The sequence below is a fragment of the Phodopus roborovskii genome, unplaced genomic scaffold, assembly GCF_943737965.1.
Source record: "Phodopus roborovskii unplaced genomic scaffold, PHOROB, whole genome shotgun sequence".
Classification (NCBI taxonomy): domain Eukaryota; kingdom Metazoa; phylum Chordata; class Mammalia; order Rodentia; family Cricetidae; genus Phodopus; species Phodopus roborovskii.
This window is the reverse complement of record NW_026126469.1, coordinates 32,621,502-32,646,513: the sequence shown is the minus strand read 5'-3', so window position 1 is coordinate 32,646,513 and position 25,012 is coordinate 32,621,502. Positions and strand designations below refer to the sequence as shown.

At 37.2% G+C, this 25,012-nt stretch overlaps 2 protein-coding genes across 2 annotated transcripts in view; one reads left to right on the top strand and one right to left on the bottom strand.

Moving 5' to 3' along the window:
- Positions 1 to 13,943, bottom strand: part of Ift57 (intraflagellar transport 57) — a 53,781-nt gene extending 39,838 nt beyond the window's left edge. The window contains exons 1-5 of the mRNA XM_051191578.1: positions 13,644 to 13,943; positions 11,153 to 11,315; positions 10,293 to 10,411; positions 7,292 to 7,382; positions 4,101 to 4,169 (exon numbers count right to left, since the gene is read on the bottom strand). Of these exons, the coding sequence (XP_051047535.1) occupies positions 4,101 to 4,169; positions 7,292 to 7,382; positions 10,293 to 10,411; positions 11,153 to 11,315; positions 13,644 to 13,855 (654 nt within the window). The 5' untranslated portion in view covers positions 13,856 to 13,943. The remainder of the gene's footprint in view (positions 1 to 4,100; positions 4,170 to 7,291; positions 7,383 to 10,292; positions 10,412 to 11,152; positions 11,316 to 13,643) is intronic.
- Positions 1 to 25,012, top strand: part of Dzip3 (DAZ interacting zinc finger protein 3) — a 728,188-nt gene that overhangs the window by 56,164 nt on the left and 647,012 nt on the right. The window lies entirely within an intron of this gene.

The window sequence follows — 25,012 nt, the reverse complement described above, 5'->3', positions numbered from 1 at the left end:
TCTCTCAGGGAAGGGCTTAGCACCCAGCTGCAGGGAATGCAGATGGCCTCTTGCTATCTGGTCCTCAGTTTGTCTCACCCTGGCCTTCTAGGGCAGCCTGCCTCCAGGACTGAGTGAGGCAGGAGGCTTGCTCCAGCGCTCCTTCCCAGGCGGTCTACACTGGATTGCAACTAACCTCCTTTCTCTGCCCTTTCTGCTTTCTGCCCTCTTCCTTTCATCACCGTCATTCTAATTGGATGAGCATCTTGCCTCTACACTGTGTCCATTGACTGCTTCTTGAGAACACAACCCTTGACATTACACTGGCCTTTCTTCTTGTTCCATCTTACGGAAACTCAGAAAATGCAGACCAGGAACTATGCTACTTAGCAGACTTTTGGGGTCTGGGCTTCACTACTTAATGAGAGAAAGGAAAGAAAATACATACATACATACATACTTACATACATACATACATATATATATACACACACACATACATAGAGTATTCTTTTCTTCTTGTATTTCATACATAGTACACAGAAGCAATGGCTACTATTGAAAAGGTCTTCCTCCTTGAAAACTAAACTGCACCTTGCCTACAAAATGCCACATATATTCTATACTCAGCATGTGTTCATTCAGTATTATTGATTATTGAGTAGCTTCTGCACACCAGGCACAGGTTTTTAAAAAGGCAGTAATGAGCTCCTGTGGTAGAAGAGTGTGTATACTGGAGATAAGACAGATAATAAATAGGTTGGTAATTAACATAATAGAATACCGAGTCTTTAAAAAAAAGTGGCAGGGTGAGTGGATAGACAAAGATGCTGGAAGCATCCACTGTTTTTAAGCCACAGGTAAACACTGCTCACATTCACCCAATACTTCCCCAGGTCTGCAGTCACATGCCTATTCAGTGCATTGATTTCCTTGATGGAACTAGACCAGCAACCTTACTCAATGGGTATTTGTACTGTGTTGTGAGCCCACCTGCTACATTAAACCTAAGCTCTTAAATCTATATTACTAACCTACACAGCAATTCTGTCTTGGGGAAAGAACAATCTACGCCATTAGAAGCTGGAGTTAGTCACAGCTGTCCCAGGCAGATGGCTTTAGTGGGCAATATGACAAGCCTGCCAGGTTTCTCAAAATATGAAAGGGTATTTTCTGTCTCATTAGTACTTCATGGTTGACCATCCACAAACACCTGGTGTTCAGACTTCTTCCTCTCAGGAAAATGTCACATAGTTTTCATTCCAAAGGGTATATATTATGTAGTCTTTGCCAAATGAGCTAATATTAAAATAATTTATAAGTATGCACATAGATGAAAAAACCCTTTTCATGTAGCCTAATTTCAGTGACAAATTAAATGGTAGAAGCAAATTAAGCTACTTTTGTACTTCTCCACATTCAAATTATTTGTTCAAAGGGAATTCTACCGTCATAGGCTATTTACCCCATCGACAGACGTCAACACAAATGACTTTCTAAGAATAACTGTGCAGTCATCTCTACTTTGTTTTCCTTATTTTAGAAGAAAGTGCCCTCACCGTCTCCAACACGTACACCAAAAGAATACAAGCACCGCACTGTAATTACTCCAAGAAAGGATCACACCATATTCAAACTTTGTCAAACCTTTCATGAGGTGGAAGGGCGAAAAGACTTGGACTTTGAAGGAATATTTTAAACTTAGGTAGTATAACTTAACTTTAAAAAAATTAAATACATTGAGGTCATAAATGTTAAACTTTTTATTTGTGAGAAAGTATTTTAAAATAATACGAATACTAAAAGTGATCTGAAAATGTAAGGTGTAAATAATGAGTTTATTTATTTGGACATAAACCTTAATATTCTTTATATAATCTTAACAAATCAATGAATATACCTTCATTTAGGGGAAAATGAGGGGCTTTAGTTAGGGGTTGGGGGTGAGTTAAAACAGAGAGAAAGGGAGGAGGGAATATAACACTAAGAATGTTTAGGAGGGAAGAAATCAATAGTCCTATCAAGCTGTAAAGCCTGTGAATCACAATAATGACCAACATGGCACAGTACCCCTAAAAATGCAATAGTGGCACCATCTCTTGGCAGTAACAAATATCTCAGCTCTCTAATTGGATTTAAGGTCCATTCAAGGTCAGGAAGGAAATCATGCCTGGTACTGGAAACCTAGCAAACTACCCGGGGCTAGTGAAGTTATTGGTTTTAGAGGAGAACCTACTACACACCACTTTACTAAACCCGCATAAATTCTAACTGCATTTTAAGTATTTATTCTTATATCCACAGATGAATGTAGCTCCCAACAGGCACTAAAGAACCTTCTCTTTACAACAGACAGAGACCATTACAGAAAATCACTACCAATGAAAATCAGAGAACAATTGACCACAGAGCACTAGCCACTGTGAAAACATCTACAACACAACTCCTACACTTAAGGCTGAGGGGCCCTGCAGAAGAGGAGGTACATAGACTGTAAGAGAGAGGACCAGGAAATCTGTTGTTTTTCTAGAAATGACAGGGAAGCTTCATCCATGACACTTCAACAATGTGGCTACCTAAATAAGATCCAAACAAAGACAATGCCAATAGATGTGCTAAGGCAGGAGTGGAATCTCACAGGATTTCCATCCTAGACAAAGAGCTACAGGGATGCTGAGAGCAGGAGACATTTTCTCCCAAGAGGAGCTTCCTAATTGCTTATTATATACTAAGAGGTCATCCCTGAAATACTTTATATACAAGCAACACTTACTGACTCAGAAGGTTGTGTGTGTGTGTGTGTGTGTGTGTTACAATAACAATTAGAAGGAGACCAGGGATTTAAGAGGGAGATAAGGAGGTGAGGCATGGGAGGAGACTGAGGAAGGAAAATAAATGCAGGTAAATAACATAATTATGTTTTAATTTAAAAATTAAAAATAAGTTTAAAATATGTTTATTTATTGAAGATGTATTTATTTAGTACTTGGTGTTTTATATCACGAGAAATACATAAAAGGTAAATTATCCATGTCATGAAGGATATGACATATGAGGACATGGGAAAGACTGATAAGGTTTTAGCTAGCATGCGATGAACATTTTCTATGTGATAGATCTTATTCTTATAATGCTATGCATGTAACTCTTGACCATAGACATCTTATGAACAGGTTAATATTTCCCAAGATGCTTGGAAATTTGTCCAAGGTTAGAATCCTAGTAAAGTGCATTCAACCTATACACTTGGCAAGAAAGTCACAATATTATTTTCAATTTCAAGTTGGGACACACATACACATGCACATACACACGTACAAGCACACACACATATGGGTATACACACCATGCACACATACACACAAATAGGTGATAACTACTAAAAATCAATACTGAGGCAGTAAATAGTAAGTATAACAGAACATCTTGGGTAGCTTGAGGTATTTTTCATATAAAACAAAAACTAGATCCAAACTTGCTTTAAGGATTCAGACATGAAAACAGAGGGCAAATCAGAATATATTGCATACATACTTTTTTGAGGAGGCATAGGTACATACTTTATTGAAATATACATATAAAATGCAAAAATGCCACATGTACATTTAAAATAGCTCATTGGCAGTAAGTATACTCTCGTAGACTATATTTGTTTTGCAACCAAAATAGAGGGGAAAAAATGCCTTAAAGCAATGCCTGACTATGTAACAGAATTTATTTTACTTCTTAGAAATACAATTTAAGTATTTTCCTACAAACAAAAATCATCCATTCCTGGTCTATTTCAATGGATAATATTTTGAAAGAGAACAACTTACAAGTTTTCATAATTAAAAATGCCGTTGGGCAAATTCATTTGCAGTGTGCCCTAGAAGCACTATGTTGGTTTCCACAAACAGGAGGCAGCCTCACTCACTTTTCTGGATTTTTATGTTTGTTATACTTGTGTGTGTATTATAATTTTCCTATATATAACATTGTATACATAGGAAAACAATTTTCATAACAGCAATGGAAGAAGCACACAAAATAATGTCTGGCAAATGGCTTCTTCTCATTAAATTTCCAGTAGAACATATGTTGAGTGCTTGCTGACTCCTTGTTTAGGCAATGACACTTACCAAGCGATAGGTCTGGGCCTTTAAAACGTTGAGATCAATAAAGTTTTCTTCATTATCTGTCTCCTCTTCCTTTGAAAAGTAAAAATATTTTAAATTTAGAAAAACTTAAATATATATTTGTAAATACATAATATTCTAGGCAATGTAAAGCTTAATATGATTGGCTTGGTAAAGCATATTAAAAAGCCTAATAAATATGCATAAAGTAGGGTACAAAATTATTAACAGCTCATATGTCCTTTGAAGTTTTGATGGTGCCATTTAAAAGGACCTGTTTTTGCAGACACCGAAGACAGGAAGGAAAAAAGAGGGAGTGGTAGGAATAATTGCTACAATTCATGAATAAACATAAAAATAAGAGAAAAATGGACCCAAGTGACATATGAAATAGTGGAGGAAGTTTATGGGAATTATGAGCTATAAGACTTAAATGAAAAAAAAAAAAAAAAGGAAGGCTGACAGACACAAGTAGTTTCCTTTGTTCTAGGGACTAACTACATGTAGATGCAGTTGAAAAAATTTATGGGTTTGTGTCTTTGTATCTGTGCATACCACATGTGTGATGGGACTCACAGCAGACAAGAGAAGTTTGGATGGTTGGATGTTGTGTCTTTGGGAAGAGCAGCAAGTTTTTAACCACTGAGCCATCTCTCCAGCATTGATGATGTACTTTTCACACTGCATGTGAAAAGCATCCTAGGTACTCCAGCTTGTTAAGGTAATGAATAATAGTAATGCATGGTGTATGGTCCTCACATCCGTTTAAAAAGACAATCCAGAGGGATTCCACTTTGGCCTCATCTGAAAGCAGTTGGTTGTGGTAGTGTGGGTAGGAAGTGACCCTTTGAGATGCAATCTGCTCTATAGACAGAAAATAAGCAGGAGGGTCTATTAACATAAATCATGAACTTCTCTTCAAATGTCATTGTGGTGACGAGTGGCGTAGTAGGTGAAAGTATTCTAACAAGAATATCTCAATCTTATGGACAGTGGACATCATAATAATGTCAACAAAAATTGGTTCTTGCGTCATGTGATCTTGTAAACAAAAACAGAAACTATGCAAAGAGTGTCAGCTAGCAAACATTTCTACAAGTAGGATTGTTCAAAGTTGCAGTGGGAGGTTTCAGAGAGAGACCTTACCTTCAGACTTGCGATATGTAAGCCAGTGGTTCTCAAAATGTGGTTCTGAGAAAATTTGAAGGTTCTATCCCAGATCTGTCCCCCTAAAGTGAGACTTGAGAACTATGCCCTAAGCCTTGGAAAACTGGAAAGCATCCAGTAACATATAAGACAGTATAAACACACTTGACACACTGGCTTGACATTTGTTTTTCTTGAGGTGGGGTATAGTGGGGTCACAGATATACAGACAAAACTGATTTGTTTATATATTAAGTCAAGTAAATATTCACACATCTGAAAAGTGATTTAGGTGTATTGTGAGCCAATGACTCGGTGTTGTTAGGAGAAACAAGGTCACAGTACTTTTCCAAGACCTCATCAGTACTGTTTACAGAAGTAATGAGCAGATACTTGGACTTGGTTGAACACTAACAAGACAAAGTGACAAAGCTTTAATACTAGAGACTAGCAGGAGGCATCATCTAGTATATAGTACTGTTTCTGTCACAGCCAAAATTCACATGCTCAGGAATTAAGGAGTGCAAATGTGACTTCTAAAAGCCACTAGGAAAATATTTGCTTCTGGTTCCTGTGATTAGAGACCAGCCTGGGCTATATAGTAAGTGTTCTAGGCCAGCCTGGGCAGTGTGAGATTTAACCTTGGGGGATAAAAAGTAGCAAGTCATGTAGAGTTATATATTTTAATATGGTAAAAAGTATCCTCTATACTTTTAATAAAATATACACTAAAAAGCTTCAAAATACAAAAATACAAAGAAATATTAAGCAGAGTCATCCATAATCATTCTATCCATTTATAACAAATATTAATATGCCAGTATTTTTACACATTTTACATAGTTACTGTCATGTTGACAGTTAATTTTGTAAAATAAAGTATATATTGTCATTCTCATATGACTGATGTCTATAATTAAGTCATATCGGCTATATAATAAAAATATGTTCAGAAACAACCCAATTTATTTAATGACTACATATTAACTTTTACTATTAAGATAATCCAAAAACTTGATAGCTTATATTAGCATATTTAGCTGATATAAAATGGATTATCTACTAATTTAAAAAAACCCTTCAATTGTTTTGTGACAACAAAATACTACATAAGTTCTTCCCCCCACCACATGTCCAGTTCAGATTACATGGATATATTTTAAAACACTTAGTTGAACCCATTTCCAATTCTAAGAAAAAAAATCACTTTGAAAAATGCTCTTTTGTTTCTGTTGTCTTACTAGCCCGATTACTGTAGAGAATTGATTATTTAGCTTCATACCATGGAGAGGAAACAAAAAATGGAAAAAATGTAGATGGAACCCAAAAACTTAAATAATGTTGGCCACTTAAAAGCATTTTAGCAAAGTTTCAGCAGTGTAGTATTTATCCTAGTTGAGAAAAATAAAAAAAGGAATCCCTTAAAAACAAATAGTATTAGTAGGGAGCAGAATGCACTAATTATAAATCATTAGGGCATTTTGAAAACGTGTTTTCTATGGTGTCCTCCTGCTATGTAGTCCAAGTCCCAAGGTTCGCTGTGCATCAGACACTGGCCTTGGGTTGGGGACTCTCTAACCTCTGCCTCCTAAAATCTGGATCACAGGTATGCACCAATACATTCAGCCAAAGATGAACTGAAGATTAGCTTTCTGTTCTAAATTCTTTGTTAGCAATGGTTTCTCAAGATCATGTTTGGTTGTTAATGAGACAATAATCATATAACTAGTGATTTTATATATATATATGTGTGTGGTGTGTGTGTGTGTGTGGTGTGTGTGTGTGTGTGTGGTGTGTGTGTGTGTGTGTGTGTTGTATGTGTGGGTATACACATATATATGTAAATGCATGTACGTGTACATATATAGAACCTCTTCTATAATAGACTAAAGACCATGAACACTAACTTAAGCAAAGGTCTAAAGGACTGACAATGGCACTAAACTTAGAAACAATTAAAATATACTCCAGAAAAATGGAGTAAGGGAATCAGGAGAGGGAAAGGAAGCCAGGAGCTGAGGCTTGAGGCAGCTCAGCTCCATACTTACCACAAATTCTTCATCCACTTTACTTAATGTTAATTCTGCATCATCTTCTGGGACAGTTTCTTCTTCTAATTCTTCCACTGGGTATGATGGCCTGATATGACAAGATTTATTGAATGTTTAAAAAACTCCAGTAAAAATAAAAATCTAAGGAAGAACGGTAAAGATACTTTGATACTTCTACATGAGTCAGCGTTCCCTTCTCGAATTGCCAGTCAATATTTTGTTTATTTTTGAAAATTTCAATGTTGAAAAAAGCAAAGACATGTACCTCTAAACGTAAAAAGCACATTTACAAAAATAAGTTGATACTATATATACTGCTTTCACATACATTCATACACACTATATACAGTTAGCTACCATGTGCATATGCATACTATAAATGCACTTATATATAATATAATATAATATGCATTATATTTCAATGAACACAGAATTACAATTAAACTATCAGTCTATGACTAAAACATTAGGGTTGTTTCTATTGTTTGCCAGATAATACTGAAAAAAATTATATTTGTATATTTATTACTAGACATCTTTTAAAATAGATTTGTACATGTAGAATAGCTACATCAATAACTTTGTGCATGTTATTGTTTTGCTGAGTACTGCCAAAATTGGCTTATAAAATGTTATCCTAATTTATACTCCCAAGAATAGTAAGGAATGGCATCTCTGTTTCAATATGTTCAACAATATGTGTAAAATAATCTGTGCCAATAAAACAAGTGAAAAAATATCTTTGTGTTTTTATAACTGAATTTATTTAGCATGAAAGTGATTGAACAACTTAATATATTTTAATTGATTATTCATTTTTTCTGTGAAACACACAATTTGCTCTTTGTCTTTTGTAAATTAAGAAATTAATGTTTGCCTAATCTACAATGTTCCCTAGTTTCATTACCTTGAATCATGAATAGTCAAAACTGTTACAATTCTTACTGGATAGATTTAGCAACTTTTTCCTGTCCAGACAGACCCTAGATTTAAGAATGTGCATTTAAAGAACATTCTTGAGCCACACCTCCCTACATCTTTCTGATCTTTTAGTGTACCTACCTATAGCTCTGTTTTACAATTCATATTGCTTAAATTCACAGTTTACTTTTATATAGGTAACAAACTTGATTCTTATAAAATCCAATCAGTGCTTCCAACATTTAATATTGGACACCATTTCTCCCTTAAAATCTGCTTATTTCCATATTAAAAATACGCAGGTGCATCTGCATTTATTTTTGACAACTAATTTTCCGAATCTGTATTTCAAACCCATTAAGACAATATAATTAACATGTAACAGGAAGGAAGGAAAATATTGTGAGCCAAATCAATCTTGCGTGATACCTTTTCCAATTTTTCAACAGCTAGAATTAGATAATCATCTCAAAAAACATTTTTCTAAGAATAGTTTGACATAGGTATAAATTAATCATTTATAAATAAGAAGGTTCAGTGTAATTTATGTATTACATAGGTGATATAGTTTCCAATGTTTATTACATTTTAAGTTTCTCCTTTTTTCTTCCATGTATATATAATTCCTACAAATTATCCAAGTCATCACTCATAGGCCAAGGCAAAGATCTTACTAGAAAAAAAGGAAGTACAAGTAGAAAAGTGGCTGAGACAGTCATAGCTTAGAAATGCAGTAACGACATACTGGGCCAGTTGTGTTAGCAACTAAAAAACCAGGGCAGCACATCATGTAATTTATCCTTTCTTGAAATCTAACCTGCAGTATTAGGGATTACAGAGTCATTTTTTACACTGTACTGAGTGGAAAGTTTTGTTGACGCAAACAAAACTGCCACATTTTAACGTGAAAGTAAACAGATATCAATTATTTAATATACTTCAATCCAATGGTAGCCTACGTCAAGGAAGTTATAATAATATTTTAAGATTAATTATATCATTCCCTCTTCCCTTTCTTTCCTCCAAACTCTCCATATATTTACCTCCTTGTTCTCTTTCAAATTCATGGCCTCTTTTTCTTCCATTGGTGTGTGTGTGTGTGTGTGTGTGTGTGTGTGTATGTGTGTGTGTGTGTGTTGTGTGTGTATATATATGCATGAATATGTGTTGTCTGAATGATATTTCTTGTACACATACACACACACACACAGCTTTTGAAAAATTTTAAAAGTACTTACTAAAGGGAATTAGGTTTTCACTTAAATGTAATTGCATATGTATTAATATATTAACATGAAATCATACATAAGTCTATATCTACAGAAGTTTGCTCAAATCTAAAGCCAATGCTGTGATATTTTTTTGCATCATATCTTTCACATTCTAACCTATCAATAATCCCAACTTTCAAAAGATGAACTGTATAGATTTTAATCATACCCTATATAAGCCAATAGTTTCTGAATTTATTTATTCATCAATACTTACTCAACATATTTGGCAAACTAAGTACTGTGCTAATTACCATATAATAATATGATGAATGATTGGCAAGATTTGTAACAACATAACCTTGTTAAATAAATTATTTTAATACTATAAAACATAAACAATGTACTTTCAGGTCAGAGAGCTATGGACAGTGTTCAAGAGGATGTCAAATGGCTTCTCCAGTGTTATTCTTGCCACTAAGCAAAGAGAGAAGAAAATCCCATGCTCAGTATTATAATAATTTCCTTTTCCACTTAAATATGAGGCTTTTTGTTACTGTGACACACACACACACACACACACACACAATGGTTGTGGGTGTAAATACACATAGGCACAAATACCAATTTAGAAAGTTTTTCCAACTGGCCAGGATGTGTGCAGTTATGGCTAACCTTCAATAATTACAAATAGGGAGGAGACACTGGGATGGATGACATTACTTCAGAATAGATTTGGAAGGCATTCTGATTTTGTCTAGACTTAATCTTCAGTACCATTGTCAGTTTAATTAAACAGCTCTGCACTTCAGGAAAAAAAAATGTTAAGTACATAGCATCAATATTGCCTCTGAGGTAATAGTTACCTTTTCCAAGTGAAACCAATATATTTTAATGCTTCCTCAGCTAAACAATCAAGAACATAGCATACATGTTCTCCATAACCAGACTTTAATTTTGAAGGAGGAAAATCTGCAGTCCTCCCCTGAAAAGAAAAGATATTGTTAGGTATAGTCTGATATCAAGATTGTTTCATCCAAGAATCACTGAACATGCGCATATTTTTTTCTGCTGTTCAAATGACTTAAGAAAAAGGTAATTGCGTTGCTTCTTAGACATTCATTTCTTAAGTCTCTTCAATCCATTGATACAGTTACACAAAGGAAAATACAGATATTTTCTTGTTCCAAGTACCAACTTAGAAGGCAGTTACATCACAGCAGGAAGACAAATCATTAGTATAAAAAAAATCAGTAAAACTACTCACATGCTAAAATATAAACAAGGGTCCAGTGACTCAGTTATTAAAATTTAGCAACCTGTGTCAAAATTGTCTTATTGTCTTTCCTTAGGAAAAGTCAGAAATGAAAGTACAACTGATGACCCCTAATAAACCCCAAGATCCTTTCACAGTGCAGGGTTCGGCTTTGTCCTAATCCTCCCTTTGCAAGGAAGGACTGACCAATCACTTAACTGTACACTTAATAAAATTAAGACCAATACCATTATTCTGGGCTAAAGAGAATCCATAGTAACATTTTTATTAGTGGTATTCAAGTTATATACACTACCAAGCATTCTGAGAGTGTCTGCTTTAAAATAAATTAAAAAAGCACTATGTATCCGTCAACTGTTGTCTGCCTGTCTACCATTTCAGAAGTCATCTAAAAGGCTAGAGTCTGTTATTGCATCGCTAATATTGAGACCATAGCTTAAGAATACTTACAAACGAGCGAAGCTCAGACAGTATGTTAGATATAGTTGCATTGGGATCATCGTATTCTTGAGGCTGCTCAAAGGGATGCCCTGTTTTGTTGATCAGCCACGCAGCAAGAGCACAGAACATGTAGAACTGCTCTCCTGGGTTGGTAGGCAGAGCAAAGTAGTGTCTGTTTCCAAGCAAGGGAGGATGGGAAGGGTGAGATAAAGCAAATCAATGCGAGTAAGTAACATAGTCAAGTCCGAAGTTGTTAAATTCACCCCCACCAGCAGCCTTCACCAGCACTCTGGAACTATCTAAAGATTCCCAGTACTCATATAAAGATTTCAGTCACTACTGCATACAAAATACACAACCAGGGAATGAAAGTAAATATAACTTGGAGAATAAGTACGTGAAGCTTTTGTCAAACTCACTTAATTGCTTGATTACAGGTGAATCCCCCCCCCAAAAAAATTGGTAATTTTAAATTATGAGACTCTTGGAATTTAAGAGACACTAATAATTTACCATGTTTTTGTTGTTTGTGACCTGTCAGCTTTGTCAAACAGTTGTTTGCCTATTTGCTGCATATTCAAGCCAACTCCTAAAAGTACTGCTAGATGGTGAAAGCCTGGTCTTCCCCCATTCACGGATAATCACAGCTTGTGAGAACAGAATACAACACAGGTGCATTTCCAACTTAGATGGTCCAGGGGTGCAGCAAGGACTAAGAACCTCTGGCACACCCGCCCCCCACATCACAAATGCTGAATTTTGCTAAATCCCTAATTTACTAAATATCCTCCAATGAGGATATGATTTACACAGAGCCATAGAGGACATAAAAGGTTAGTAACATCACTCAAGAAAGTTGAATCAAAGATCTGCTTTGCTTTCTTTATATAGCTATCAGTATTATACTGATTATGTATATGTATATACACACACACATATACATATATATATTCAATTATGACATAGGAATCAGTGGTCTATATTTCCATTTTTTAAAACTTTTTCCAACAATGAACTATAAATGTTCTAGAAGAAAATAGAAAGCTAGGAAATGTGAAAAGGTTACGAAGTCTTTCCAGGCATAGGCTTACAAAGAATCTCTCCACCAACACCTGTGTTTTCCTTATCAACAGGCACTCCCTACCGACAGAGGAATGGACAATGACACAGGGGGCCTATGGCTGTGGTTCTCAAGCACAAGGTACATCAGAATCACCCACAGGGGTTGACAAAACACTTTGTCTCCAGAACTTCTGAAAAGGCAGACCTGGACAAGGACCTGTGGGATGCCTCCCTCCATTCCCAGGTGATGCTGATATCCTGGTCCTGACATCTTGAACCACTCGCTAGAATATGTCCACACAAATCCATGGCACAGAGTATCTTGCTCACCCTTTGAGGTTCAGTACAGCAAAATATTAATAGTAGCATAAGGACATTTTCCTTTTGTTTGACAATTGAATTTGAAAAGAAATTAACAGTTTTAACAACACCTAAAATGTTGGCCATCTATATTATTATTATCAATTCATTTTAAATAATAATCCAATCCTAAAACTTCTATCATGGATCAGGATCAAGATGAACTTTCTTCTCTAACTTTTCTCCTTTTACTGACAAACTCAGTGTTATGGACAGTTTGCATAAAAGCCTATGTACCTTTCAACACGAGTGTCTGGAAGATGGCAACAACTGAAAACTGTCAAGAGAATTTATTTGAACCTACCTGCAGACAGTAAAAGAAAGTACTCTAGATAATTCTTTTTATTTGCTTCTAACAGAATAAAACAAATACAAACATTAAAGGAACAGCAATAAATCACAGTTATCACTAAGCTATCATGAATACATGAGAGGGTGCTGTCTCTCACTATAGGCAACTAATGGCACTGATTTCCTGATATCCGGAACATTTTCCAGCAAGCACTGGGTCGTTAGGTTCTATAATGAAGACCATTCCAATACTTCATTTCCAGCGCCTTCTCCACTTTCCAATTTCTAAGAGTACTGTTGCTGCAAAAGCATTAAAACTTTTGAACCATCACAATTAGTCCACAAGTTTGTTACATAAATAGTGCTCCTCAGCAAGGTCCCAAGGACCCACAGTTGTCAGTTTACAAAGTCTAGCAAAGGAAAACAGAAACTGCAGAGATCTCAATGATAATGGCATTCATCTCTAGGGATAAGTTTTTCTATCCTTTTTACCTTTCTACTGTGGGTATTTTATTACAATTACAACAAGATTTGTGTTTGGCTGAGGAGCTTAAATGTTTTAAAGAACGGGCCAGCTGTCTTCCCCGGGCCTCCCTGCCATTACAAGACTTGTTTACTTTCTCCACAAAATGACCAAGTCTGAAAACTTCACCTTCCTCTGTGCAGAAGTTCTCTTCCTGGGCAAGAAGGCAATGTGTATGCGGATCAGAGCCCAGGGTCTTTGCCTGCCTAGGAGGAGTGTCCCCTTGGGCACAGCCAGCCCCGGGCGCTGGGACAAGGCACGCACCTGGAAGGGGGCTTCAGGTTGCTCTTTCGGAGGAGCTCCTCCTCGTAGCGGAGCAGTTTCAGCTTCTCCACCAGGTCCTCCATCACTACGAACATGTGGTAGGCCGCGCCGGGCCCGCGCTCCACCACCGCCTCCCCTGCTCCTTCCCCGCGAGCCCGGGACACCCCATCCTCCAAGCCCGACGGCGGCATCACCGCTGCCGCGGCAGCCATCGCAGCTCAGACCCACAGTGCCCGGCGTGGGCTCGGGCCAGGATCTCCGCGGCCTCTGCCGCCAGCACCGCGTAGCCCGCAGAGCCGCCACCGTTACCTGGCGACCGCAAGGCCGCCGGTCACCACGGCAACCAGACCCCGCCTCCTTCGCGCCCAGCCCGCCTCTCTAAATTCTCACCAACCAAGGCTGGATTCCTACCTGACGTCACACTATCCCCGCCCCCAGCCTGGGAGGTAGACCCGCCCAATGGGCGTGACAACCTTCCCCTGGCTCTTTGGCAACTCTTTACCTCGCGCCTTAAAGGCGAAGGATCTGTGGTTGTTTGTGAGCAGGATCTGGTGGTGGTTTGCTCAGGGCTGGTAAATAAACGGACTTCTGGTAACCAGGGTAGCAAAGGACTGAAATAAAGCGGAACATAGTACTGGAGGAGGCTACTCTCCCACTGATCCTTAGTTTTCGTAGTTGTGAACTCACTGTCCTTAGTTTCAAGGTACCTCAGAAATTCCAACCACAAGACTGCTTTGTCTATTTCTTAACTTAAAAGTTAATTAGGCAGTGTTAGATTTAATAGAGTATTCTAAAGAAGGATTGAGATCTTACTATGACCCTATCTTCAATGTTAGGAAGGTGGTTGATTGAAGGAGGGCAGGGGGCGCGGGAAAGTTGAAGTGGGAAGAATGGGTTTGGGGAATGTGCCACCCTCACATCCTGCCTCTTAGTCTGTTTCAAGTCTGTTTCAAGTTCTTGAGTAGAAGCGAAATCCAACAGAATATACACTATCTGGAAAGGGGCATCTGCGTGGCAACGTTTATAGTTATAAAGGGCATTTTTGCTATTATGTCTGCAGGTATTGTCCCTAGGAAACACAAAGGGGATTTAACTGACCAAGGGCATGACTTATCCTTACAATAATTCTAAGAAAAGGGAGCATCAAGCAGTTTTCCTAACAGTTAAAGAAGCAAAGCCAAGTAGCTGCTCGGCCACTTCTTAAAAGATAACTCAGAAGCAAGAGGCCAAACACTTGTTAGTTTAATCCTGTGTCTATCAAGGAATCATTACATCTTACATCACAGTCTAAAGCACGAAGAAGAACCACATTTCTTTTACATAACTAAAATCTGAAATGCATTTGTAAAATCTTTGCTCTGTGATAAAGCGAAGACTATACTTTTCATTCTAGTCAGCCTTGCTTGTAATACTAATAAAGGTATCCATACGAAAAATGATTCTATTCATCAGGTGAAAGACACATATAGAACTACTGATTCATGTAGAAAATAAACTAAAGGGGAGAATACCACAGATAATTGAATAATTGCGTTTATTTAAATCTTTATTTATCTGTGTGTATAATGAAATGAATGTGTGTGCAATGAGTGTGTGTGTGTGTTTATGTGTGCATGATTGGAGTATACAAATGTGATGATTCACTAGTGGAGGTCAGAGGACACCCTTGAGACTGGGTCTCTTGTTGCTTGTTAGGCATCTACTAAGATGGCTGGCCTGGAAGCTTCTAGGGACTTCTACCATTTCTGCCTCTCACATTGTTGGACTACAGACCAACACTATAGTGTCCATCTTTCTATAAATTCTGGTGATCTGAATTTAGATCTACATACATATGGCACAGTGTCTTCCCACTGAGCCATAGCCACAGCCTAAGGATTGCTTTTTAAATAACATTGTTTATATGTCATGAGCCAGCGGCTATTAGTAAAGAAGAATGGTAAAATAGTCTTTCATTTTCTTAGCTATCATGCTACAGTGATTACCCCAGACACACCCACATCCAATGAGCACATATGGAAGTTGAGAGGATTACCAGGTGGATGTGAGGCTTTTTAGGAATAAAATAACAGCCACAATACTCTGGATATATGTTTGGGGGTATTTCATTAACCAACCAGCAGCCAATTGTTTTAAATGATTCTTTAAATACTAGAAATGAGTGGCTCACACCCAAGGGTTCAGGGGGAGCATGCCTCCTACATAAGATGTTCTGATACAGAAGCTTGGAAGGTTATATAGCAGGGTAGGAAACAGTCAAACACTGCTTTCTGGCTGACTTTTCATTAACGGATGTACTTCGACCTGGTGGGAAAATAATGCCTTTTCCAAAATCCAGCTATTTCATTCCCTGACTTGGCCTAGTTTGCAAGCAGTTCAAGAATTAGTTTTCAATTGTTAATATGGAGAGAGAGAGAGAGAGAGAGAGAGAGAGAGAGAGAGAGAGAGAGAGAGAGAGAGAAACTATCCCCAATAATTCTGGCACATTAAAAAAAAAAAAAAAGTAAAACCAGAGAAAATCCAGTTCTGCAACACATTATGGTTTGACATGGGGGAAAAATAGGAAAGAACACAAAAATATCACTCATCTTTTAAAAGGACCAGATGTTTTCACATTTTCTTATTTATCTGCAATAGTTGCCAACAACCAATAGCCTCTCCCTTGATGAAATAGTTCCCTCCATATCCTCTTCTAGTTATCTCAGCCACTTGGAAGCTCCACACTGTATTTTTAATAGCTTTTTTTCCCCTGCAAGACTAAATCTCTCACTTAGGAGTTAGATAGAGCTTAAGGAGATCAAAATGTGGCAGTATGTGCATACTCCCTACAAAGACTTATCCTCACACCCCTCTTGACCACTATTTGTGGCAAGCTTCCGATGATTTTATTTCTTACAAATCATCTCTGAAATGATTGGAAGTAGTTCATAAGACTTTTAAAAAACCTTTCCATGTCTGTACGCAAGCTAATCTCTGAAAACTAAACAGAATCCCAGCCAAAGCTGGCTTAAGCTAAATGGATTTCCCTGAAAGGTGCTTAGCAAACCTGATAGTAAAAAGGAGACCTTCAAAGATGGAGGTAGGCTTTCTTGATGAGCCTCCCAATACAGGGAATAAGTCTTGTAAGATTGGGAAGGCTTTAAAAAGCCAATTTCTTTGTTAAGTTGGCTGTTGGGGCGGGGGGGGGGTCCTGAAGAAAGAGCTCTCCTGATTATAGTAATGGTTTTATCATGGGCATAAATGAGCTACAGTGGGGATTTGATCCATTTTCTCTCTTTGCACATGCTCTGTTTGACTTCTGCCTTTTGCTATGAGTTGACAAAACATGAGACCATCACAAGAATCTATTAAACATTTGTGTCATCCTTCTGGATGTCCCAGACTCTACAATCATGTCCTAAATGTATCCTTATAAATGTGTTAGAGCAACAGAGACCAGCTAAAATACCTTCTTTGGTTCTTAATAGATTCAGTACCACCCATTGGGTATGATAAAAAGTCAGAAAAACACTAATCAAATAAAATGTCTTTGAAACTGAAACTACAAGGCTGAAAAACCTTTTCTTTCTTCTTTTTCTTCTTTGTCCCTTTTGGGTACTGTGATTAGGCCTGAGAATTAAATTACATAGGGATAGTTTAAGGAAAGAAAAGTGCCCGAATTTTATTTAAAAGCATCACATGTCCAAGGAATCCTGCTTAGAAAAAAAAAAAACAAAACAAAAAACCAAAACAACAAAAACAAAAACAAAACAAAACAAAAAAACAAAAAACCAGTTAATATCAAAAGCATATATGTTCCCTGATTTTTTTATTTTTGTAAAAACAAAGAATACATTTGTAGCAAAGTGGAAAGACAAAGGAAAATGAATTTAAGCATTGAAGGGTGATAAACTGTAGGAAAAATGACTAGGAAATGTGTGTTTAAAACCAATAGAAGATAAAGGTTGTTTTAATAGGTTTATCTATACACACTCATTTCATCAGCAACTTCTAATGTCCAGTAATAAAAGTATCATTCTCCTCTTAGTACAGAAAAGGAATCTTTCTCATGGGAAGCCTCAGACCTCAGATCTGCTTTTAAGTAGTAATTGCGGCCAGAGAGAGAGAGAGCGAGAGCATGTGTCTGATATTTTACAAGTGCCACCCACTCAAACCAATCAATATGCAACACCAGTGTCTGGGCAGAAAACTTTAAATTCCTTCAGTCTAATAAGTGCTGTGAAAATTCTAGAAAGATATAAAAGGTCATATTCAAATGTGATCACTAGAATGATCCTCCTAAGCAAGATGAAAATATATAGGCAGGGCACCATGAACTACAGCTGGACCCTCCAGTGACATAAGCCAAGGAATCCAAAGAGTCTAGGAAGAAAAATACTGGGAAAGCTCAGGGTGTTCCACCTATCATAGCCAAACTAAAGACAATTTCCTGGAGACGGAGAAACAAACAATAAAGTCAGTTTCAAATACACATAACTCTGGAAATAAGTCTATCACTTTATGGAGAAAAAAATGTTAAACCTTACTGAAATCTAAATACACAAAACAGTTTTCATTAATAAGAAAAATCAATATCATTGCCAAGTTTATAAATGCCGTGTTATTCAAAGCTTCCTGATCCAGTGTGAAGTATACATGGAAGTATACTTTACAGAAATAAAAAGATGGGATTATGATAGAATATAGCAAGCTGCCTAATAGACCTGAAACTTATTCTGAAGATTTTAGTTTGTTATTCAACTCTTACTCAATTTACAAATGTAGATTTGTTACAGTCAAGCATAAGGGGTAATTACAACTTACATTTGTATGCAGATTTTTAAACAGTTCACAAATCTGCTGAATTTGTTTGAATGCTGTCTGGCAAACTAATCCAGACACGGATTACTCTTCCCAATATGAAAGTAAAGGAAGAGAGAAGGATAAGTAATATTGAATAGTCTAACACACAAGCATAGATGTCAATGTGAGGCTAAGATTTTTAATAAGTTACTGCTGTGGTTTGAATATGTAGCCTCAAATGTTGTAAACCGGATCATCTGTATAACACTGTTGTAAACTTAATCTTTGGAGTTACACTGTTGCAAACTTGATCTTCGGTGTAACACTGTTGCAAACTGGATCTTCGGTGTAACACTGTTGCAAACTTGATCTTCGGTGTAACACTGTTGCAAACTGGATCATCAGTGTGACACTGTTGCAAACTTGACCATTAGTGTAACACTTTTGCAAACTTGATCATTAGTGAAGACTCCTGGGTGGTGGAGTCACTAGAGAGGTGTTTAGATGGGCCCTCCACTCTCAGGAATGAGTTAATGCTTATTATGGAAAAGGGTTTCCTCTGACTCTTCATTTTTAATGTACTTGCAGAAGTACTTGCCTTTCCCTTTCCCATATGGTCTGATTTACCCAAATGATCCTTCCAGATGTGGGTCCTTCAATCTTGGACTTTCTAGCCTGTAGAATTGTAAGAATTATTTTATTTACATACTCTCAGGATTCTGTTACAACAGCACAGAATGGATTAAGACAATGCATTAAATAAACTTAAATCACAAGTTTGTTTTTCTAGTAGAACCAAATCCCATATATTAGATATTTAAATATTAAACACATACAGATAGTGATTTTAGAATAACCCTTACTTCTATGGGTTTGATTTTTGTCATTATTGAACCTAATGTCACAGCTTTCAATAAGTGAAATAAGCTCAATGTGGGAAATAAACATCATTTTAACTTGTGACCAAAATTTGCCATTCAGTGTGCCAAAAGTTCTGGGTTGGATGTAGAAGAGACTCTTTCCCAGAGCATCAAGCCCCATTCTGCAGGTTTTTTGTTTGTTAGGTTGGTTGGTTTTGTTTTTTTGCTGAGTTAGGAAGGGAAATGGTATTATAACCTGTCCCCTGGAGCTTACTTCATTCTGTAGTTATTTTGTACTGATGGAATTCTTCTAACCCCACTAAGATTATACTTAACTGTGTCAACTAATTTTGACTCTCAAGGTGGATAAATATCACCCAGTTGCTTTAAATACTTTAACACTTTGATGGACTCAATAATTTAATTTTCTTGTGGGAAAATGGACCACATGTGTGAAGTACCAAGCATGTAACATCTGTGTTATAGGAATGATTATTAAGGAATCCAAGAAGTGGTGTGTGTGTGTGTGTGTGTGTGTGTGTGTGTGGTGTGTTTGGAAGAGGTATATAAGTTGTATAAGTTGGATTATTTTTTCAGACTTTTTATTAAAAATAATTTTTTCTTATGTAATATGTGATAGCCTTGTTGGAGGAAGTGTTTCACTGGGATAGGCTTCAGGATTTAAAATGCTCAAGCCAGGCCAAGTCAAGTCTCTCTCTCTCTCTCTCTCTCTCTCTCTCTCTCTCTCTCTTTCTCTCCTACCTGTGGATCCAAAATGTAAACCTCTCAGCTGTTCTCCAGCACTATGTCTGCCTGGATGCTTCCCACTATGATGACAAAGGACTAAACCACTGAACAAGGCCCAATTATAAGAGTTGTCATGGTCATGTTGTGTCTTCATAGCAATAGAACATTTGATGACTAAGTCATAATGTATTCCTATTACAGTTTTCCTTCCCTGTGCCTCTCCCAGTTCCTTCCCACCTCCCCTTCCATACAGATTCACCCTCTTCCTGTCTCTCATTAGAAAACAAAGAAAGTTCTAAGGAATAATGGTGAAATAAAATATAATAATATAAAACAAAAATATTGGAATTGGATAAAACAAACGGATAAAAAGAGTCCAAGAAAAGGCACAAGGATCAGAGACCCACTTGTTCATACACTGGAGAGATGGATGGCTTTGCAATGTGCATTTTAGTGCTTGGCAATAAAGTATAAAAGGGAATATTGGAAGATAAAAATTGATCCCAAAGATAGTTTTCATACTTAGGGTAAATACATTCTTAAACTGGGATAGTTGACAACTAGAATTGTGGGAAGGGTGATAGTTATCAAATGTTAGGAAAATAACTTCTTATCTGCTGTAAGATATGTTCTAGAACATAAGTAGCACTACGAAGTTTCCATGTGTAGGAGAAGAATGTTAGCTCTTAGGGCTTTGTCCTGCTAGATGCTTTGAGCTTCCCCAAGCACCTATGAAAGGGGTGACTCATTGATGAGAAAATGCAGCTGAGAACATTTGGTCTTAATAGCTGGGGGATGGCAACACGAACCCAGTGAAAGAAGGTAGCATCAACTTCTGAGACGCCAGTTGAAAGTAAAGGTTCATGTTGTTTTGAATTATATGCAGATATGCTCATCTGCATATGGCAATTTGAACTTGTGAGTGCAGGTACCCATAGTGTTCAGAAGAAGGCACCTGAGCCCATAGGTATTGCGAATTGAACTTGGGTCCTCTGTAAAAGCACTATGTATTCTTAACTACCAGATCATCTCTCCAATAGATGACAATTTATTCTTATTTACTCCAAATGCAGAGGTAGGAGGACATCTGAGAATTAAAGACCAGACTACTCTACATGATGTGTTTCAGGTCAGCCAGAGCTACACAATGAGAATCAGTCTCAAGTAAGAAAAAGGGAGGGGAGAGAGGGAGAATGTAGACTCACTAAAGTAGATATTCTTAGGTGTACAACAACAACAAAAGGCAAGGTGTAGACTGTCAGACAGGAGAAAGAGTACATCAAGTCACTCTCCAAATATTCTAGCATTCACCAGATTTCCTGATGAGGCTTCTATTCCACTCTATATGATAACAATCACTGATGTGATAAATATTGGATGCTAACTAGAAGGATTGATCTGATTTGTTAGAGTATTGAAGGTTAAATAGAAACCATTTATTTTTCAAGAGTCAGATTTAAAAGATCCAATTACTTTACAGCCTGGGACAGTGGTTTGTCTTTGGGAAGAATTAATTTAAGCTGGAGAGTAAATAATAAATGCCACAGTAGAAATCTCTTTTAATGGGGCTCCCTAGAGCCTAATAAAAAGTCTGCTAGATGTTTTCTTAGGTGAAATTATACACCTTTATTGTACAACCCTCCATCTCAGTGTTCAGTGTGCCAGCCTTTCTGATAACCTGTTTTACCAATCATTATTGGCATTTTGTCTTGCCCAAACTATTGTGTTATAATAAAATGCTAAATTTAAGTGCTTTATTTCTCTTTCTGGATCTTTAGTGGATATTGTTTTACTCTATACCTATACAGTTCACTTTGTGAATTAAAAAAAAAAAAGTTCTCTCATTTTGAAGATATGGGTGTGAAAGCCCAAACACATATATACAGTGTCACTCTGTTGCCTTTTGACATCGACAAGACAGCACTTTTCTAATGTTTTTGTCTTTCACTTGAATAGGAATAGCATATTGAGCATGGGATATGAACCATAAAGAGTCTCATGAACCTGGTCTCTGAGCCCAACACCCATACTTTACTGTGGCGATCGACATCGTTGGAAATTGGGACTGTTGAAATACATGGAGTAGTGAGCCACATGTGGGGGAAAGGAGAATCACCTGTTAGGTTTTCTTTTGGCTCTCCACAAACGAGTTGGCTGTTCTCCTATCCTCCTCCTAGGTCTTGTGATATGAGCCCCATTAAGAGTCTCAATAGATGTTCTTGTTTCCAATGGGTGAGAACAATTAGAAGAAATTCATAGAAGTCAAACTTTCCAGCTAAGTTCCTGGATCTACCCTGTGTGCCCAGTGTGGGGGTCTGATGCCCTCCAGCCCCTAAGTGTGCAGAGCCATGAGGTTGTGTGTGTGTGTGTGTGTGTTTGAAAACTTCAGTAAAGGCTCTGTGATATTCAGCGGGTATTTATGCAGTCTAGAAACAACAAAAGTCTCTGATCTAGCCACTAAGAAGACAAACTGAAGTGTATTTAAGTATATTCTAAAGCACTCTCTCCAAAATAGTCCCAAATCAGGAGTATAAACTAACATCTCTCCTTGCAACTTCATAACAACTTGTCATTTTCAGGCAGTTTGATTTTGGAATACTCTATATGTCAATCATACACTTAAAAATTATAAATCAGACTTCAGAATCATACTTATAACCTCTGCATAGACTTCTCTTTTCCACAACACCCCAGGCAGATACTTTTGCAAGAAGAGTGTACAGAATTGTCTATAATTGTGTGACTGTCTAAGCCCCCGGAAAGACAAGAGAGCTTTGCCAGCCACTGAACAAGGAAAAAGGCTTTTCCTTTGTTCCTTAGTTGTGAAAACTAACTAAATACCTACCACTTCTTTTTAAATTAATGTGAAATGTTTGCATTTATTTGGTCTATTTGCTGAATTCAAGTGTCTAGTTAACTTTCTTGGCTAAGGTCTTGGCTAAGGTTTGTTTTGCTGGTTTTGCTTTGTGGCTTTAAAGGAAGATTAAATGCCTGGCAGAAAGCCCCCATTTTTCAGTTCTCCATCTTCTCAATAGTAAATTAAGCCATATTTTGAATATTAAAACATATGTTGTAAATCTACTTTTACAGAAATTGAGTCTACCACCCAGAGACCTAACTTCTACTATCTGGCTCTCACTTGAAGTGAATGAAAAGACACTGAAATTTCCCTATTTTTTCTATTCCTAAACTGACAGCTCATTTTAAGAAAGACACTCCATTTCCTTTAAGGTAGGAGTGTTGAGCATGGAAACCTCACGCTTCACTTTTGGAAGGCAAAGACTGACTGTAAGGCTCTCTAGTCTGATCAGTTTCTTTGAGGAAGAAAACCACTTCCTAAACAAGGTAGAGGGAGGAGCACTCTCCCAAGTCATATTAGAAACCCCTCAGAGGAGCTGGCGTGTGAGAAGGAAACACAGGCTCCCTTTGTCAAATATGAAGCAAAAAAGGTTTTCATTCTTACTTGACGTACAATGATGACTTCCTTATACTTTTCCCTTCAGATCTGGCCCTCTATCAGTCTTTTGTCTACATTGTTCCCAAAGTAATCTTCCTACAAATGCAAATATGGACTTGCTCTTATCACTTCACAGTCCCTCTATTCAGGACAGCAAAATTCTTAGCTTGCTTTATAAGCCTCAAGGGACAAATTCATGCAGCTGAGGGTAGGAATATAAGAAGAAATAAAAAAGTTTGAATTGTAATTCAGGTTCTGGGCTTTAGAACAGGCTGTTGAGATGAGCCCCCCCAAGGCATAAATTTCATCAGTCTCCTGGTGTACCTTCTCTATTAAGGGAATTGCTTAATTATCTCAAATGAGCTGAGGTTACAGGATCAATAAATAATGAGCAGGATTAAGGAACAAGTAACTGACAAGCTAAACTTGCCGGTAGCTCACTTATTGCTGACTAAAATCAAATTGTGAGGTTGCTGAGTTTGGCCAGGAAATTTCTTCCTAACATGAAAGAAATGCACTGAATGTTTCTTATAGTTACCTTGATGGAGGAAATATTGGGCCCATCATTTCAGATGACGTGAATTTCAAATGGGATTGACCCTCAAATTGCTTAAAGTATGTCTCTACAACATAAGGTAGAAACATGGAACTCTGTGGTAGCTACTAACTTTCTTCACTACCCTCCAGTCTCTGGATGAAATATTTAATAGTTTTCCTGTTCTGATGAGCCATATTCTTGGTAATAGTTCAATGAGTAGATGATTGAATTTGGTATCTCTCACAGCATTGCTTGGCTATGTAGATAACACAACTAAATTTATGCCAGCAGGGCTCCTGGTTAACTCCCTCATACCAAAGAGTCTAGTTTCTATCCACTTGAGATTGGGAATGATTTAATGATAGGAGTTGGTACACATAATCTGTCATTATTGTTTTTCATCCATGTAAATATCCTTTCTTCATTCTGTGGCTCCTAGTTCTCCCCTTTGTTTTCTCTGAATCTTCTTTTGAAAAATGAGCAGAGAATTCCTTATTTCTGGGTTGATTTTTTTCTCTAAAGTATTTCTGCTAGCTTGGGTTCTCCAAGAAACAGAGGCCAAAAAATGGGATTAGACACATAAGAATTTTATTAGACTGTATGCCTGAGATAGAAAATGGGAAAGAAATTGGCAAAGACCAGGACAGCAGTTAGATCCTGATACAAGACTAATGCCAAGAGAAGAATAAAAAGAAGGAAGGTTGGAGAGAGTAGCCTCTGTGGTGCCAGGCAGTCTAATGACCTCATTTAGAGCTGGAAGACTTGCCCATCATCCTGTATGCCCACAAATTAATATACCTAACTTTGGAATGTGCTGTCCCTGGAAGGGAAAGAAAATTTCCAAATGTCTTATTTCTACCTCTGTTTAGGAGATGTAAGATACAGAAAATTGTTTGGAGAAGCTGAGGAGATGGAATGACTCAGTGGGAAGTGCTAGTTTTACTCACATGAGGAGGAATTTGAATCCTCAGCACCCACAAAATAT